At 40.5% G+C, this 17,391-nt stretch overlaps 1 protein-coding gene across 2 annotated transcripts in view; it reads left to right on the top strand.

Moving 5' to 3' along the window:
* tpst1 (tyrosylprotein sulfotransferase 1) overlaps window positions 1-17,391 on the top strand; it is a 74,378-nt gene that overhangs the window by 45,247 nt on the left and 11,740 nt on the right. For both annotated transcript variants that reach the window (XM_050073250.1, XM_050073241.1), the window contains exon 3: window positions 3,017-3,215. In XM_050073250.1, coding sequence (XP_049929207.1) covers window positions 3,017-3,215 — 199 coding nt within the window. The remainder of the gene's footprint in view (window positions 1-3,016; window positions 3,216-17,391) is intronic.

Here is a 17,391-nt window from a genome sequence, read left to right as displayed (position 1 = left end):
GTGTCACGTGATATAAACACGGGTGAGCAAAGCTCATGCTTGCGCTGGTCTCGCGCAGGCGCGCACACGTGAACGCAGAGCACAGAGAAGCAGTCAGAGCTACAGGCTACAGTGAGGCTAAAAACAGAGTTCATATGACGTTTTTCGAAACAACTTTTTATGTCGGGGCTGCAGCACACTTGGATCACTATGGATGAGCAGTATGGAGATACTTTGTGGATTCAATTTTGTGTTCTTGAACGTTAGTCTGGGGCGCCGTCTGCCATTAGGTGTGCTGTCCGCTCCGCCCGCCGATCTCCGCAAGGGATGTGAGCACTCTAAACTTCACCAGGGCCTCCGTCAGCATATGGGTGAGTAGATAATTGCTGAATTTTCATTTTTGGGTGCACTATCCCTTTAATGACCTTGCACAGATCTCAAAATAGTTCCCCTTGGACCTATTCATTGGGATCAAACTGAATAACTGAGCTGAAGGAAGCTGCTCATTTCATATGTTGAGTTTGAGACAGGCTGAACACGAATGGTTAATCATATGAAATGTGATGCATGTTGACAGCGGAATTAACTGATAGAGTGAAGGGTAATTTATTCAGCATATTTAACAGGGACCTTCTGAGACAGAGAGGCCAGGAAATGATCTTTAATATTGTCTCTTGATCAAATTACAGCATATTAGATCCTCACAGTGGACAGAACTGAGAGATGGACCGGTCTATTGCAAACTAGGCCATTTGGAGACAAGCTGAGCTAACGACGCTAATGCTCTGACTGATTACAGATGCTAATACCATGCAGTGAGGGGTGGTCACTAAATGGTGTTGAAAGTGTGTTAACTGTTGCACTTGGTTGTGCAAGGCTCAAAGGGAACTGTGTGCACATTCAATACTGCTAATTACAGCAATTCAGAAACAGGGGGTGGGTCTGTAACACACGATATGAGCCAGCAAGAACTAACATAACTGTGATTTGTGAATTGCTGGTAAGTTTACTAATTAAAGATAAGGTAGAACTTTTATATCCTGAGGGAAATCGTTGTGCATAAAATTAAATATAAGATAACAAGGTGCAGATCCAAAATATACACAGTGCCAAAATTATATACATAGTACAGATCAGAAACATAAGCAGGTTAACAGTAAGGAGCAGTCTTAATGGGTTATATATAGTAATGTATGAGAAGTGGCATATAGCTAAGAATGCAGTAGAGCTGTCACCTTCTAGATGAATGGTCGCATGGTTGGTCAATATGCTGTTGTCCAACTGACCAAAGTCTCATTGGTCGGACAGTCACTAGTGTCACTTTAATAAAGCCGTGTGTCCACCAAAGCCTTACTTTACCCAGGTGGATATTAAAGTTGTTGTTCAGCACTTTTATTTGTCCTCTGTGATGGTTGGTCTTTGCGGTATTTGTCCTGCCCCTTCTCCACTGTGATTGGATGGCTGGTGACAGTGATGAGCACAACGGCTAAATAATCACAGAAGACATTCAGTGTTGGATTTACCATTATGAATTCATTTTGATAAGTCTCCAAAAAGACACTAACCTTAAGGCTGGATTACAGAGCTTCTGCAAGGAATACAATCACGCCACAGTCGTTATTGGAGGGGCAGGATGGCCAACATAATATATTAACATTATGTTATATATGACACTGACCAACCCAAAGTTAACTTCCACAGTGTTCAGTGTGTCAGATTTTTCTCATCAGTCTTGTTCAAAGCTTGGTAGTGAGATGGACTCAAAAATACAGCTCAGGTGGAATAGCATTACAGTGCGCAGTTTATTTCAAAATAGTATCACATTGGAGATCACATTTGTTTTTCAATCGAGGCATTCCACTTGCCTGAACTCATTTGCCCCCAAGTGTTAATGTCGAGCCCTGTGACAAGAAAAAAAAAACACTTTGGTGGATTCACATTGCTATCAGGTAGAGTGCAGTCAGTGCACTGTGGCGATGTTATTAATCTAGAATAAATTTTTTCCCCTTTGACCAATCTATTGGTTGAAGATTAGGTCGAATTTCAGTCCACCAAGATTTTCTTTGGTTGATTATAGCCCTTGAATGTATAATCACAAATCTAAAATACAGGTAAGTGTATATGGTTAATGAAATGCATTTTTCCAAGATATAAGAAACCTTGCTGCATAAAGTAACAGGTACATCATGTAGAAAAGACGTAACCGCTTGGTTGACTCACTTGGTGTTAAAACCTGGGAACCTCTGGGCATTGCAAATGAATGCTTAAACAACCCTCAAAACCTTCAAGTCACCCTTCACTCAAAAATGTGTTTGTCTTCTGTTTACATCCCCTAAAATGTCTGACCCTGACTAGAGGGGCAGTGTTTGTGCATTTCGCTAAAATCTGAGATTCAAACTTACTCCACACAAGATAGATTAGGTATGTCACTAATACGCAAGCCAGTCGCTGTCAAATACAGGAAACACACATTAACAGGGAAAGAAACTTTGACACTACACCGGCAAAGAAACCTGAAACCTCCAGAGCAGAGCAGACTTGTCAGTACAGAGAGCAGAGTTGCATTAGCATTCTTAAAGTTTTGACGTGAAACAACATAACTAAATAAAAGATGCTAACTACACTTACCATTCAGTAGTTGCTGATGTTGGTGCACAGCAGATTCCTCATCTAAGCCTTGGTCTGACTGAGGCTCAAACATGCATGGCAGAATCCCTCTGATGTGTCCTTTCAGCCCTACTGATGCACACTGTTACTGGTCTACCTGTTACCGGTCTAGCCCTAGTTACACCGTGCCAGCGCTGGGGAAAGCTGAAGTCAAAACCTACCACAATCAAGAGAAAGAGTAGATCTGCTTTCAGCCCCTTCTCAGAATTTTCATGTAGAAAAACCATGTTAAATTAAGTCTTAATAAATTAGTTTGTATTTTTACGTAATTTAAACTGTGTCTGGAGAAGTTGAACCAATCCAAAAACTGATCAAGTGACAAACTATTTCAGATCACAGCTGAAATCAGTATTTTTCTGTGTCTTGCCAGGGTGGAGAGGTCCACAGACCAGGTCATCAAGCCTGTCAATGTGGAGGCCTTGTCCAAGTGGGTGGGGAAGATCCCGGCTGATGTTGTGAGGGACATGGCTGTCATCGCCCCCATGCTGTCCAGACTGGGCTACGACCCCCACGCCAACCCTCCCAACTATGGCCGGCCTGACCCCAAAGTCCTAGACAACACCAGAAGGGTGAGTACTGGCAGGCTTTTACCTATGATCATAATTGAATAAGTTACTCTTTGGAATAACTAACCCAAGAGTCCATTTTTTGAAAAGGAATACTTAAACAGTTTTGGGAAATACGCTTATTTTCTTTTATACGGGAAGTTGGACGAGAAGATTGATAGCACTCTCATAAGAGTGCTATCAATCTCCCAGCAAGATGGCGAACAAGCATAATAACCAAAATGCCAGACACTGCTCTTATTTTGAATTGGAGCCCATTTACTGTGAATAAAATATACTTGATATATATTTTTTCCAAAGTATAGTGTATTATTCAGGCAGTACTAAGTATTGTGCTCTCCACAGTGATTTTCAGCCTGCACTGAAATACATGGAAGCTAGTGTCTTTCTGGAAAGTGGGGTACTAACAGTATACTGATGGGTTAACAAGAAATGCACTTGCAGTGAACTTCCAGTAACAGGACACCTATAACTACAGGTTGTGTAACTTATTTGAGAGTCAGCTGAGCAGAAATGCAACTTGCACGTTTTTCTGACTTTTACACAAGATCCCAGAGGAACAGTGTCTCATCAAAAAACCCTCAATATAAAGAGGATTCATCCACTTTACATATCAAAGTCTATGTACAGTGCTTGTCACGAGGAATGCTACTCGCCCTGTGAAAACAATTGTAAATCATCTTCTGTGGTTAACCCTGATGATGTAATAGTGATGTCAGTCAGCTTGGGTTTGGACCCTGCAAATATACACAAATCCAGCAACTGCTTTGTGTGTTTCCCGCCATCTTGCAGCATCGCCATTACTGCAGTGGCAAGTCATATTGCTGCTGCCTGCTGACAACGAGAGCAGTAAGGGTTGTTGATTTTCTAAATCATCCCAGAAATTGATGACAAACTTCAGCATAACATGAAAAATATAAAATAACAGTTAAGTTATCCATGGTTAAAAAGATGACTCCCACTAAACGTAGAGCTGCCAGTGTTCTGTCAATTTATGCTGCCTTGTTGAAAAATGCCAATGTAGCTCAAATAGATTGCAGGTTCACACTACTCTATCAAAAGTGATTATAATCGGGGGAAGTGCGCTGTAAGAATATGGGGAGCATATTTTGAAACTCTTTTATAACATCTTTATTTGAGATTTCAAGGATGGCATATTTTGTTAGGCCAGTATATTCTGTCAAATAATGCTCCCACTACAGGCACTACTAGCTCCATTTATGCTGTTAGAATGCGCGTAACTGCAAAGGTAGCCTATCTCGAGCTAGCACATATGTAGCACATATCAACAACAACACTTGTATTTGGTTTAACAACCATGTTAATTGGTGACTTTGAGCTGAATGCATCTGTAAATGGTTGGTGTGGGTAATAAATAGATGAGTACGCATTTAAAATTGATTAAATTGAAATGGAAACTAATGGTATATTTCACAACAACACCACAGTTAGTTCATTGAGTTAATTTATTCTGTTGGAACACCGCAGCCTCTAGACAGTGTAACATTAGCCCAAAATACGTTAGCTACATTAGCTAAGCACTGTTACCTAAGCTCATTCTTTGTCCAAAGTTGAAGTTTGCCACTATTGTTGGAGCAGCTGAGAACTGTAAGGGTTCTTCCTGATGTTGTCAAAAGTACCATAATATAGAACATAAAAGTAATAGTAGAGATTATACACTTCTTAACACAGCTTGCATTCAAACATGCCTGTACTTCTGAGTATTGCAGCAACTTTACATTATATGACATCCATTAAGCTGACATTTTGTCCAAGTAACTTACATTTTTTCCCTGAAAACATGCGTACATTTGGTCTCTACTAGTTAAACTACCACCCTTAAGATTAATGGCTGACCCGCTCTTAACATTACATAAACTTTGTGCATGTGCATGAGCACGGTCCTCTTTGCTTTAGTGATGATGTCCTTGCCAGACATCAAACCCTTGGCTATTTTTGGAGCAGAATATGTTTTATTAAATCCTTTTCCTCAAGCTGGGCTATCAGGTGACATGCTCTGCAGCTCCTCTCTTTGGGTTGCATACTGTATGTCTGAGCTAAAGGACACAATTCTCTGTTTTATTTTTACCTCTCAAGGTCTGCGGGGGCCGAGGTTTCAATGTCCTCCTGGTGCTTAGATACTCAGTTTCTCAATGTGTGGAAATGGGCAATAAAAGAGGTGCTAACATCAGTAACACTAATTTGGAGACATTGGTAAATTAGTGTAAATCATCAGGACCACGGGGAAGGATATGACTTCATATTGTACACTGAGCCTGGAAACATTAGCTGAGGATCCTTGAAAAGAGCATCTGTAGTTTCCATTAGTATGAAATTCCCGCATGTGATGACTGTATGGTAAATGTTTAGATGTCAACTGCTGGTGAACTGAAACAGTTCTGTATTATGGTCATTGCTGATATGAAAACAAGATTGAAAAATTGTGAACTGTTTAAGTGTTGTTTACAGTTGTATAAGCAGTTTAGTGGTGAAACAGACTGAAGAATGTCTGTTCATTGACTGTTAGCATGTTTTCCAAGTTTGACTTCTCCTCAGTTTGACTGCAGTCCAACCATTTCTGCTTCCAAGCATAAAGGCTGGAACTCTTTCCAGGTGTCTGGGTATTTTCCTAAAACATCTCGTCTTTCCAGCCATAGTGCCTATTATTATCCATATCATAATAATATTGATTCATACTTATATTTCCAAGAAAACCTGAGATATAAAATGCAAGTGTACCAGAGAGAACTGAAGTATTTTTCTGGGGGAAATCAGGGTACAAAATATGCACCATCCACTGGCCAAATGCTCTTAAAATATGCATGTGGCTGATACTGCAGATTTGCTTCACACACCAGCCACAAAGACAATAGTAATATATTGACTGGTAAAATATAAACATTCACGAGCCATTTGGCCCATGGACAGAAAAGTTCATTTTGCACCTGACTCCTGGTGTCTAACCAGTTTATGTAAAAGTTTACTATGAAGTTAAGCTGTTACGTGTCAAAGTAACACTAATGGCCTAATGGTTGCTCTGCTCTATTAAAGTCTCTAAATTATATGGCCAAAAGTAAGTGGAAGTGGTTTGGGCTAGTCCCAACTTTTGGAAAGATCCCTTACTGTTTCAAAATCACCATATAGAATAGCCTTACTGATGCTGATATTAAAGTTTGAGAGTCAAAAATACTAAGTATATCGTAGTGCTAGCAGCTCTGTGCTGCTGTACTTGGGCACAGTGGTGCATTGAGCTTAATACAAAATTAATAGAAATTAATATAAATGTACAAATTACAAAAAACGTATTTACAAGCAAACATAACAAATGAATCAATTAAGTGTTACGAGTCTTTGTAAATTAGAGTCCTTTTCAGATGTTTTTATATAACGATAATGTAGATGTTGATTTCAGAGATGGAAGTAGGTCGTTCCAAAGAGATTGTCCTCTGTTTTTCAGGGAATATTGATTCAGGGAAGTTCGACAAGATAAAAGTCCTTAGAGTGTCTTGTGGAATATAAGTGAATGTCTAATGAGGACTTGAAAAAGTTCTGGAAAATGCTGGGCAAGTCAAGAGTTGGATGTCCATATGCATACATGAATATGCAAGTCTGGTATATTTTCATATTAAAAATTGATAGAAGTTGATATTTTCGAATAAGAGATGGAGATGAGTCGCATCTTTTAGCAAAGGTAATCAATCTCAAAAGTTTCTTTTGAATTATAAAAATCTTTTTAAGATAAGTGGGATGTGGCAGCCCAACCACGCCCGTAAAGTATACCCCCACACCGCGGGGGGGGGGGGCTTCAGAGTCCAAGGTTTTTTTGGGTGGTTTTTTACCCTAAGGGGGAACGTGTTTCCATTACGGCACTGGGCCCAACAGTATTACAATACATAATGTGAGGATAAACTAAGCTGTAATAAAAAGTTAAAATATAGGAATGATTCCAGTGGAGTGGTCAGACTTACACTGCCATCCTGAAGAGCCTGAAACCAGAGGATCAGTGGCTGTTATAGTAGCACATTAATACCCATAGCTGTAAGACAACTTTGGTTTAGTGTTGAGGTGGCCACTCACTTTTTTGCCATATAGCCTAAAATGCTTAATCACCTTAGCTTTGATACTGGAATATTTGAACAATGTCAGTGTCAAACTATGACTGCATTAAAAGGATGCAATAGGCAGTTGTTAGTCTTGCTTTCCATTTTCACAGTTGTCTCTGATCACACATGTACTGTACAAACACACAGTTCGATGGTGAGGGCAAAGTAGAGTTACACAAATAAGTGGGTCTGTGTTCTTGTTAAAGCTAGTATTTCTCTGTCTAAACCATAGTCTGTAAAAGAGTAATGGACGTAGCCACCGTGACGTCATCCATGGGTTTGTGGACACCTACTTTGAAGCCTTGAGTTTTGCACTTTGGTTGTCGCCATCTTGGATTTTCGGAGCCAGAAGTGACCATGTTTGGGCTCAACTGAATTGCATCAGTGTGATGGCGTAAGTCACAGTGACTGAAGTCAGTTATCTCATCAGTGTTTGTGCCATATGTGTGTTTAGTGGTGTGTGTTTCTGTGTCACAGACAGGAGGTCCTCTCTTAGCCTGTGATTTATCATGCAGCAGTGATGTTTCAGCAAAGCATCAAGACTTTTTCCTGCTACTTGCTATTCCAGTGGGAAGTGTGTCACTGGCCACAGAGAGCAGTGACTTGTACTTTACATCAGCACAACTACTCAGCACCCAAGGGCGGGAATCTGCACACTCAGTCAAGCCGAAATATCCAAGACAGACTGTCCACTGTGAGAGGAGGGGGTGTAGCAGTAAACGGGCATTTGAAAAGCTTTCTGTATAAAAGAGCATCAGCCATATCAGACTGGCTTTGTAAATATGATTATATTGTTATCTCATTTCTGCTTTCTGGTGTAAATATAACAGTGTGTGTTGGACTGTTTGATGTCCTCAGAGTGATGATTTTATACTAGATGTTACTCAGTGGGTTGTGTGGTTTGATTTTCTCTTTGTGGAAAAGTTGAGAGCCATTCCGATAGTGCTTGGTGGGTTTGTCTTTAATCCAGTTTGTAGTTGTAGCCAATATACTTTTCTGAAGCATTTGGATTGCTTTTCCATTTGTCGGAATGGGAACCAAAAAAGGGGAGTGAGGACGTGAAGAAAGACTGAATTTGGTGCAATTTGTCATGTTGTCAAGACAGTTATGAGTCCATCGGAAAACATTTGCAATGTGTGTGTGTGTGTGGGGGGGGGGGGGGTATTGGTTGGAAGAATGTGTCTGACCACAAACAGAGATGGAAACTACAGACAGGTGACTAAGTGGCAAGACTTTTGTTCCTACAGCCACACAAGCTCTAAATAAGTAACCTCCTATTCATTTCACAAGAAATGCAGTCTGCGGTGTGCAGAATGCTAATCCATATCTTTGTCTCTTTTGTATAAATTCTGCAGTATTCTGTATGACACACCTGTTTGTGTTATGCACTCTATGTAGCCCCTTTCGCACTGGACAAAAAACCCACTAACACCAGCTAACATCTGGCTTTTGTATTTAATGGGAAAGGTGACAATCAAAATTCATTCCTGAGACAAATGACTCTGCAAGCACGTGTTTTTGTCAGCTCCAGCTCCGATCGCTTCAAGTCGGAAATGATGGATATATGACACGGTTTGGCGCACAAATTTTCACCTCTTTTCCAATGCAAGGCAGTGAGGCACTGCCAAAAAATACTGTCCGTCTCCATTCAAGCAGTGCTCAAACATCATTCAAAATTATTTGGCAACAAGTTTGAAAGAGACTGAATAAGTAAGTGATATAAAAAGGAAGCAAACACCATTACATTTTCACTGGCCGCCTTACTGCTTTCTGCTGTTTACTAACCTGTTTTCCAGCGCATTCCTGAAACCAAACATGACATACCAGTGGAAAAGAAACAGAAGGGCATACTCATCTTCCACAGAGCAGTTTACATTGGGGCGGCAGTAGCTCTTGGTTTGGGAACCAGAGGGTCGCCTGTTTGTGTCCACGTCCGGACCAAATATGGAGCGTGGACTGGTGGCTGGAGAGGTGCCAGTTCACCTCCTGGGCACTGCCAAGGTGCCCTTGAGCATAAAAAAAGATTCTATCACCTGTGTTTAAAAAACCTGCATATGCACCAATTTTGGTGGTAAAATTATATACATCTCGTGTCCCATGTATGCACCTACTGTGAAAAAGAATTTCCTCCTTGAGGACAAATAAGCTATCTATGTAGGTGAGTTTACTGTTCATACTCATGCGAATATGTTGGCCTTCTAATTCAAAGCTATCAGTGTCATCATAACTTCTTTTTAACAACATGACTAAATTACACAACATTCATCATCAGTTATATTCAATACATTGCTAAATATTCATTGCTGTACAGTATTGATAAAATTAATATTGATGTATCCCATAGCCAATGCGTCCCAGGAGCTGCCAAGCATGATATAGGCATGAAGACAACTTGTGAGAAATTCTGTCATTCTGAGGCACAAATGTGAAAACCTAACAGGGTCCGACGTTAAGGTTTTTTCCTACTTGCCCTGCCGGGCAAGTACTTCTCAAATCTACTTGCCCCATCTAAATTCTTACTTGCCCTGCCTAAGAGGTTCTTTTTCTAGCTGTGTGCTGCATATTTTTGCTCATGACTTATATCTTACGTCAGCAGAGACGCTCAGCCAATGGAGGCAGCAGCACATAAAAAAGCAGCACACTGCAACTGGCCCCTCCGAGGACAGAAACAGGAGAGGAAATACACGATTACAGGCCTGGAGTTAAGATATTTTTAGGGCAAGGCCACTTTGGCCTTTGATAAATACAAATTTATTGGGGCATCACGGCCAAAATGTGGGGCACCAAGGCCAAAACCAATGGCGCAATAACAATATGTGCTAACTACATTGAATGAAGACAAAACAATATATGTGTTGAAAAACAGTACTGAGTTTATTAAAACTGGGTGTGCATGACTGGGGATATATCTCGTTTCTTGTTGTTTTGATTCATGTCCCTTATTTTTTAAGTCTTTGAAATCTCTTTATTCTTTTGTTATCTCCTAGTTATTAAGAAATTATTATTAGAAGAAGATTCTTTATTGTCCTTTCTCAGCACATTACATACATTGAAACGAAATTTGACCTCTGCATTTGACCCATCCTACTGTATACACTGGGAGCAGTGGGCAGCCGCAGTGCAGCGTCCGGGGACCAACTCCAGTTCTTTTGCCAATGCCAGTGGTCAGGGTCACTGACAGGAGTATTCACCTAACATAGCCTACATATCTTTAATTATATAATTATTTATATGTCTCTATGTATATTTTTACATAAATCCCCAATATTTAATTTGCCTTTAAAAAAATCCTCTTCCTTCATTTAATTTGACAATGTTTATTGTATTGTATTATATGTATTAATTCTCTACAGGATCTTGTATGTTCTTTAATGTGTGTTCAATTTATTAAAAGAAAAAAAACAAAAAAACATTTTGGTGAACCCTGCAGCAAAGTGAGCCCTCTTCCTCAGAGAGGATCTTTGCCTCCCAGTTTGTTCCTGGCGGCAGAGCAGAGTGAACAGTCTTCCTTCTCAGAGGATCTTTGTCCCATGAGAGCAGGCACAAACGGCCGTTCTCCGTGTCCGCATTTAAAACAACTTTCGCTGGCGATTTGACAGTCACTAGAAGCGCATTATGACCCTTTGTAAAAGTTTCTGTGTGGTACCTGTGTTGTGCATGAGCTAACATTAGCGGCTAAGGACTGAGAGGCTGTCCGGTATGTGTGTGTGTCCGAGTCGGTGCTGCTTGCCCGATCGGGCATGTCTGCGCAGTGTCTGCTGGCCCGCCGGCTATTTTTACTTGCCCCGGGCATTCGGGCAACCGTTAATGTCGGACCCTGCCTAATATTTGCTGTTGATTTTTTTTGTATGTCTACAGTTGTTTTTACTAAAATTGGAGCGTTCAATGGAGATTTTATTCTCAAGTAAAGTCCTCAGTAGAATTGCCTGAGTGGTGACAAGGTTAAAACCTTTGCTCAAGTGTCAGAGAAACTGCCAGACTTGATTCTGGGAAGACAGGTTTTCATACTGGCTAGATGAAATAGTCCAACATTTTATGAGTATTTGTTGGCTTGTTTTCCATCAGTTCCAGAATCCATTAAGAAATATATCTGTTTCATCTCAGTGTATTCAGCACAGAGATGAGTCATGGGCATGTTAAACCTAGCTTAGCACTAAGACTGAATGGAAACCCTGTCAAAAACACTTTTTTCTAGCAACACAAAAAACGTACATTAACATGCAAGCCAGCATGCTTGTCACCAAAACATGCACCCATGCAGTGTTTACAGAAGAGTAATGACAAGGCCAGGTGTATGAACATTTCCCACACATAAAGTTATACTCCGGTGGAAAACCTTGCCACCTTGGTAAAACTGTGCTAACAGTCTAAAGACTGTTGAAGCAGATGGAAGTATTGGTGTGCAAAAAAGGTTATTAGGACCTAAAGGCAGTTTACCCAGTGTCACAAAGTAGTGATTGAGTTTAGAACTGAACCATGTGAAGGCACAACTTTGAAAATGTGTATGTATATTTGTCTGTGTGCACATAGATTTAGTTGTGGATCTACGTAGAGCTTTACGCATCTAGCCCCATGACTTTTGAGATTGTAGAGACATTGCAAACAGCTGTTGTTGATCAATAGCTCCATTGTGTTGAAGTTAAAAAAAAAAACCCACAATGTGTCATTGTAAGAGGAGTACAAAGAAGCACATTTTCCAAAAAGTTACTTTAAAGGTGAGCCTACACACTGTATGTTACCAATTTCCTTTCAAGGCTTCCATCTGTCAGTGTGCCGGTCAGATATCAAATCCTCATGCTGTTCCATCTGTGTTATCACCATGTTCTGCATGTTAATGCATTTCAAATGTGCCTGTGGTCCTGTTTACATACTTTGGATGCAGTAAAGATCCATGTGTGTGTGTGCTTCTTCTTCTTCCGCCTCTGCTTTTTGAAATAGTTAACACTACGCATCAGACGTACGCGTCCTGATGACAACATGTGTGTGCTGAAGCTCTGATTCATGCTGTGTACATCTGCAGGTTATTAATGTGATTCCCCTGCATCAAACCCAGCTGCAGGGTTTATATTATTGTTTGCTTGCCCCCCCCCTTTCTGGGCAGGAGTTCCTGCATACAGAGGGGGATCTCCTACCAGCTAGGGCCAAGTGAACAAAGTTTCTCACAGGGCTCTGTGGTCAGTCTGCTTATACATGTTAGAATACAACATCCACAGAGCTTTATAATCTGGTTTAACTCATCAGCTCATCTGCATTTTGGCCTGTTGTTTATCTTGAGCCTCATGGGGTCATTTACCTCCATAGTTTTTGAGAACTGGCCAAAATGTATCTGTAGCATAAAGTATTACAAACTTTCAGTTATCAGAAGTTGGCACATTTTACTCTGTGGAGGTATGTCAGAATTTAAAGCTGCTTTAGTTGATTGTATTGTTTTGTTTGTTTGTTTTTTGTCCATTTGGGGGCAGCAGAATAAACTGAAACACAACAATGACATATTGTCGTGTATTCAAGTTCAACATGTTGCCTACATTATTTTCACACCCAGCAGATGCAGAGCAACATTAACATTCATTTGGAGTCATGGAGTCAGTTTTTTTTCTTTCGTGGCTAAATGCTCCTCCATGTTCACTCGCTAGTAGCTTTACTTGCTAGTAACTCTATCTGGCATGCATTTGGTGTTTGGCAGGTAGCTTTAAGTTGGTTTATCAGATTTCTGTTGGTTAAAACAACTGCCTGCTGCTGAGACAAGGTTGAGAGCAGAGTTGAGGGCTGGAAAATTGAAACAATGATCCAAATAGTCTAAAAAGTTTTACTGGTTTGTGATTCTCTGTGAGCTCATCACTACAAGTAACTACCCTTACATAACACATACTCATTTGATCCATTGTCAATGTAAAAAACAAGTAATAAGTTAATGTAATAGGTTAAGTTTTCTTTTTTATGGCTGCCTGTATCAACCCTTTAAAAATGGCTCTCCTGCGTATGGCCGCTGGCGATCGTTGTTTGCATGATTTTTTTTATATCTAAAATAAGAACAATAATAGCTAGAGCATTCATTTTTTAGCAGCAGAAAGTTAAAGCCTCTGTCTTCAGAGTCATCATGTCATGATGATGACATGGTCATACCTTACCTTGTGTGCATTCAAACATGGTATTTCACCATACTTATGCCTGTATTTCCCTCTAATGGCCGAGGGAGATCTCCGTTTCCATAATCCTGGATGTATATTGATCTAAACTGAAAACCATAATAGATAAAGCATTCAGTTTTTGCAGCAGAAAGGTAAGGTTTCTGTTGTCCCCATTATCCTATGTTATCTTACCATATGTGTGGTGCAAACGTAGTCTTTCGTAGTAATTATGCAGGAGATGGTCGTTTGCATAATCCTGTATATCAATCTGAAATAAAAACTGTAAAAGCAACAATATTCATTTCTTGCTGCAGAAAATTTAATGTCATATCATGCCACACAAAAGCTTCCAGTGGCACCAGAGGAACAATGAACCTCCTTTTACTCTATATCTCAAAATTTAAATAATGTACATAGTACAAAGAGCATATAAAAATATTTTGGATCAGAATGTTTTGTGTTGGGGAGGCATGGTGGTGTGGTGGTTAGCACTGTTGCGTCACAGCAAGAGGGTTCCTGGTTCGATCCCGGGTGTGGGAGCCCTTCTGTGCAGAGTTTGCATGTTCTCCCCGTGTCAGCGTGAGTTTTCTCCAGGTACTGCAGCTTCCTCCCACAGTCCAAAGACATGCATGATTGGGGATAGGTTAATTGATAACTCTAAATTGTCCATAGATGTGAATGTGAGAGTGAATGGTTGTTTGTCTCTATGTGTCAGCCCTGCAATAGTCTGGCAGCCTGTCCAGGATGTACCCTGCCTTTCACCCAATGTCAGCTGGGATAGGCTCCAGCCCATCCCCCCACCTCCCACCCACCCTCGCGACCCCCAAGAGGATAAGCGGTTAGAAAATGGATGGATGTTTTGTGTTTTTATGTTGCAAAATGAAGCTTTTGTCAAATGAACAAAACAGGGTGTAGAACAGGATTTTTCTCTGCACACAGGGGATCTTACTAAATTCAAGACCACACTCCATTAGTATGGTAGCCCCCCCCCCCCCCCAAAATAAAATTCTGTGCTGCATTGCATAAGACATCTGGCAACCAGCCCTGAACTAAACCACTGTGTATGATGAAGCCACATGTGGAAATGCTCTCTCTGCTGTCTTGAATTTTCACCCAGCCCCATCCAAATATTTACCGTCTCTCATCTTTTCTTCAGCCCTGATTTCACCACAGAATGTGCAGCCTGAGCAGAGGAATAGTTTGGAAGCAGCCATTGAAAAGACTATTTGTATTGTGGAGATGGGGGGATCTGGATGGTTAAGGAAGCTTGACATGTTGAGAGCAGCCTTATCTTGATGATGCTTTGTTGATTTTTACTGAGTGAAGACCAGTCCCGAATGTAATCCTTCTAAGCAGTTTGGGCCCTGTGGCTAAAGCAGCTAACAGAGTCAATGCATATCTACCTAAACCCCCTGTGTTTATATTGATTGAACCCAAAAAGGTCCCAGATTCGTTTATAGACATGCAAAGGTAAAGAAGAGGCCTAGACCGCAGAAAAATCAGACAAAAAGGTTTGTTTGTGTTTTTGTTCATTGTAGTTTAATGCACTTCTTATGTTGCTTACATATGAAGGGTATTGATAGCTATCAGTGTTCAAGGAGTTGAGTCTATTGTGCCTGTAACACGGTAATATAGGGTCTCATCTTGGGTGGGCTTCAGGCCTCAAATATGTCAGTACCAGTTAAGTTAAACGGGGTCGGGTCTAATAGATTCAGGAACCAGCCTCAGTTTTAGATCACTATAACAGAATATGTAGCTAAGAAAAATCTAAAAGAACAAATTGCATTCATAAATGACTTAAAATGTCAACACCTGGTCTTGTGCTGTTTGTTGAGGCTTCATCTCTGAATGCTGGTCAGTGGAGGTTGTTCCAACTTGCTGTAAATGAGGCTTGTCGGGCCTGGCTCTTGAAGCCACAATCGATAGCTTTTAAGTGGCTTTGCAGTTGTTCTGATCCCTGGTGAGAAATGGATATTGGGATCAATAAGTTCTCAGTTTCTCTACAGCAACAATAATAAGATGAGTTAGTGGAGGGATGAGAAACGAATGTCTGTAGAGTGTCTCGTCAAGTGTGTTGGGCTTCAGGTCTGCGGCTGGACCTTTTCCTTCATATTGATGCAAGGACAGTTAATGATGTGCAGGTTTATCACATCCCATTGATCCCGGGCCATTGTCAGCTCTTGGCCATCGTGGAGCTCTTTGGCTCTTAGACTTCGACAGAGGCAAAAAGAAGGTGGCTGAAAGATTTATTAATGAGGACCTTGCATGAAGTGTGTATTGATCAATGTATCTTACTCTTCAAACTAGATCAAAAGTTGAAATGAGTTTGTGTTTGTCAGATCTTTGTTTTGTTTTTTTGTTTTTTTAAGTTTTTTGGGGGGGCATTTTTTGCCTTTAATGGACAGGACAGTTAAGTGTGAGGGGGGAGAGAGAGGGGGAGTGACATGCAGCAAAGGGCCACAGGCTGGACTCAAACCCAGGCCGCTGCGGCAACAGCCTTGTACATGGGGTGCCTGCTCTACCACTAAGCCACCGACGCCCCATGTTTGTCAGATCTACTTATTGTAAAAGTACGAACATCCTCTCTTATTGTGGCCAGATATCTTATTCAAGACTTTGGTTTTGATTTGTGTTCTTGGGGTCTTGCTGAACTTAGCCTGGCCTTTTGTACAGTCAGTCACATATGAGTGTGCTCAAATAGTTTTCTGTAGCTGCACAGATAAAGCTTAAGTCCTACGAGTGCCTAAACAAAGTGCTTTTTGGATCATTTTGGATCGTGGACCAGGTGGAAACTCACTCGGCTTAGGACGCCATCACTTCACTATATCTTTACTCAGCAAATAGTAGTTTGCTGCTATATTAATGCTCTGAATGTTGCATACAGAACCTTTAAAGTAAGGCAATGATTGAACCTCTCTATCAAGGAACCCTTTTTTTGTTCTTCACACAGCTACTTCCATTACATTTTGTATTGCTAACAGAGTGCAACACCATGAATGACGAGAAGCTCTTCTACACGGTGTACTGCTATCCCCATTTGCACAGTTAATTTTGTTGAGAGGTACAAAGGACACCTTTGCCTTTGAACACACAGGATGACATGTTTTAAAAAATAGATTAGATTAGATTAGTTTATTTGTCCTATTAGGAAAATGTTCTTCACGCTTCCATACATCTTGAGTGCCAACCCGACATATACACATACCCCACAGATACAACATACAGAGAGCAAACGGTATGGTGCTGTGAACTGCTCTTTGCCTTTAGCTCACCAAAAGGTCTTGTATCGTCAGTCTAGTTATCAATACCTGTTTTATGCTAGGTGTTGTTTGACCATTTACAATACTAGTGCCAATAGCTTTCGTACACACAAGAAGGATACTTTGAAACCTTACTTTGAAAAGTATAACTATGTTTTCTCACAAAACCTTTTTCATATGTCATTTAGCGAAAGAAGTTCTCTCAAAAAAAAAAGGCTTCTCTTTGTGGAAGTTACTGTAAGAGTCATTCTAATAGTGCTTGATGGGGTTGTCTCAATCAAGTTTGAAGTTGTAGCCAATATACATTTCTGAATCATTTGAATAGCAATTCCATTTGATTGTTTCTCACAAATGTTGATTGTTGACCCAAAGCAAAAAGTAGCCGTAAACGAACTTTGCCAAAATAAGAATTTTGATTTTAAACAAGAACCATATGATCAAAGGTTAAGGTAACACTAGGGCTGTACCTAAATTATGCCAGTCAAATCAGATTTGGCTGTTCAATATGAATATTCAATTATTTGGTCCTTTTTTTTCCCATATAGAATTTGAGAGTTTGGATAGGGCTCAGCAGGATGTTCAGTGTGACAGAAAACAACTGCTCAACTTGAAGCAATCTCAGTCAACTGAGGAGTCTCCGACTGACATTCAGTCCTGACTTTTAGTGCTCGATGATTTTCGATACTTT

This window comes from Epinephelus moara, chromosome 2 (assembly GCF_006386435.1).
Source record: "Epinephelus moara isolate mb chromosome 2, YSFRI_EMoa_1.0, whole genome shotgun sequence".
In the NCBI taxonomy this organism is placed as follows: domain Eukaryota; kingdom Metazoa; phylum Chordata; class Actinopteri; order Perciformes; family Serranidae; genus Epinephelus; species Epinephelus moara.
Note: the sequence above shows the minus strand (reverse complement) of the source record. Positions and strands in the feature narration are given on the sequence as shown.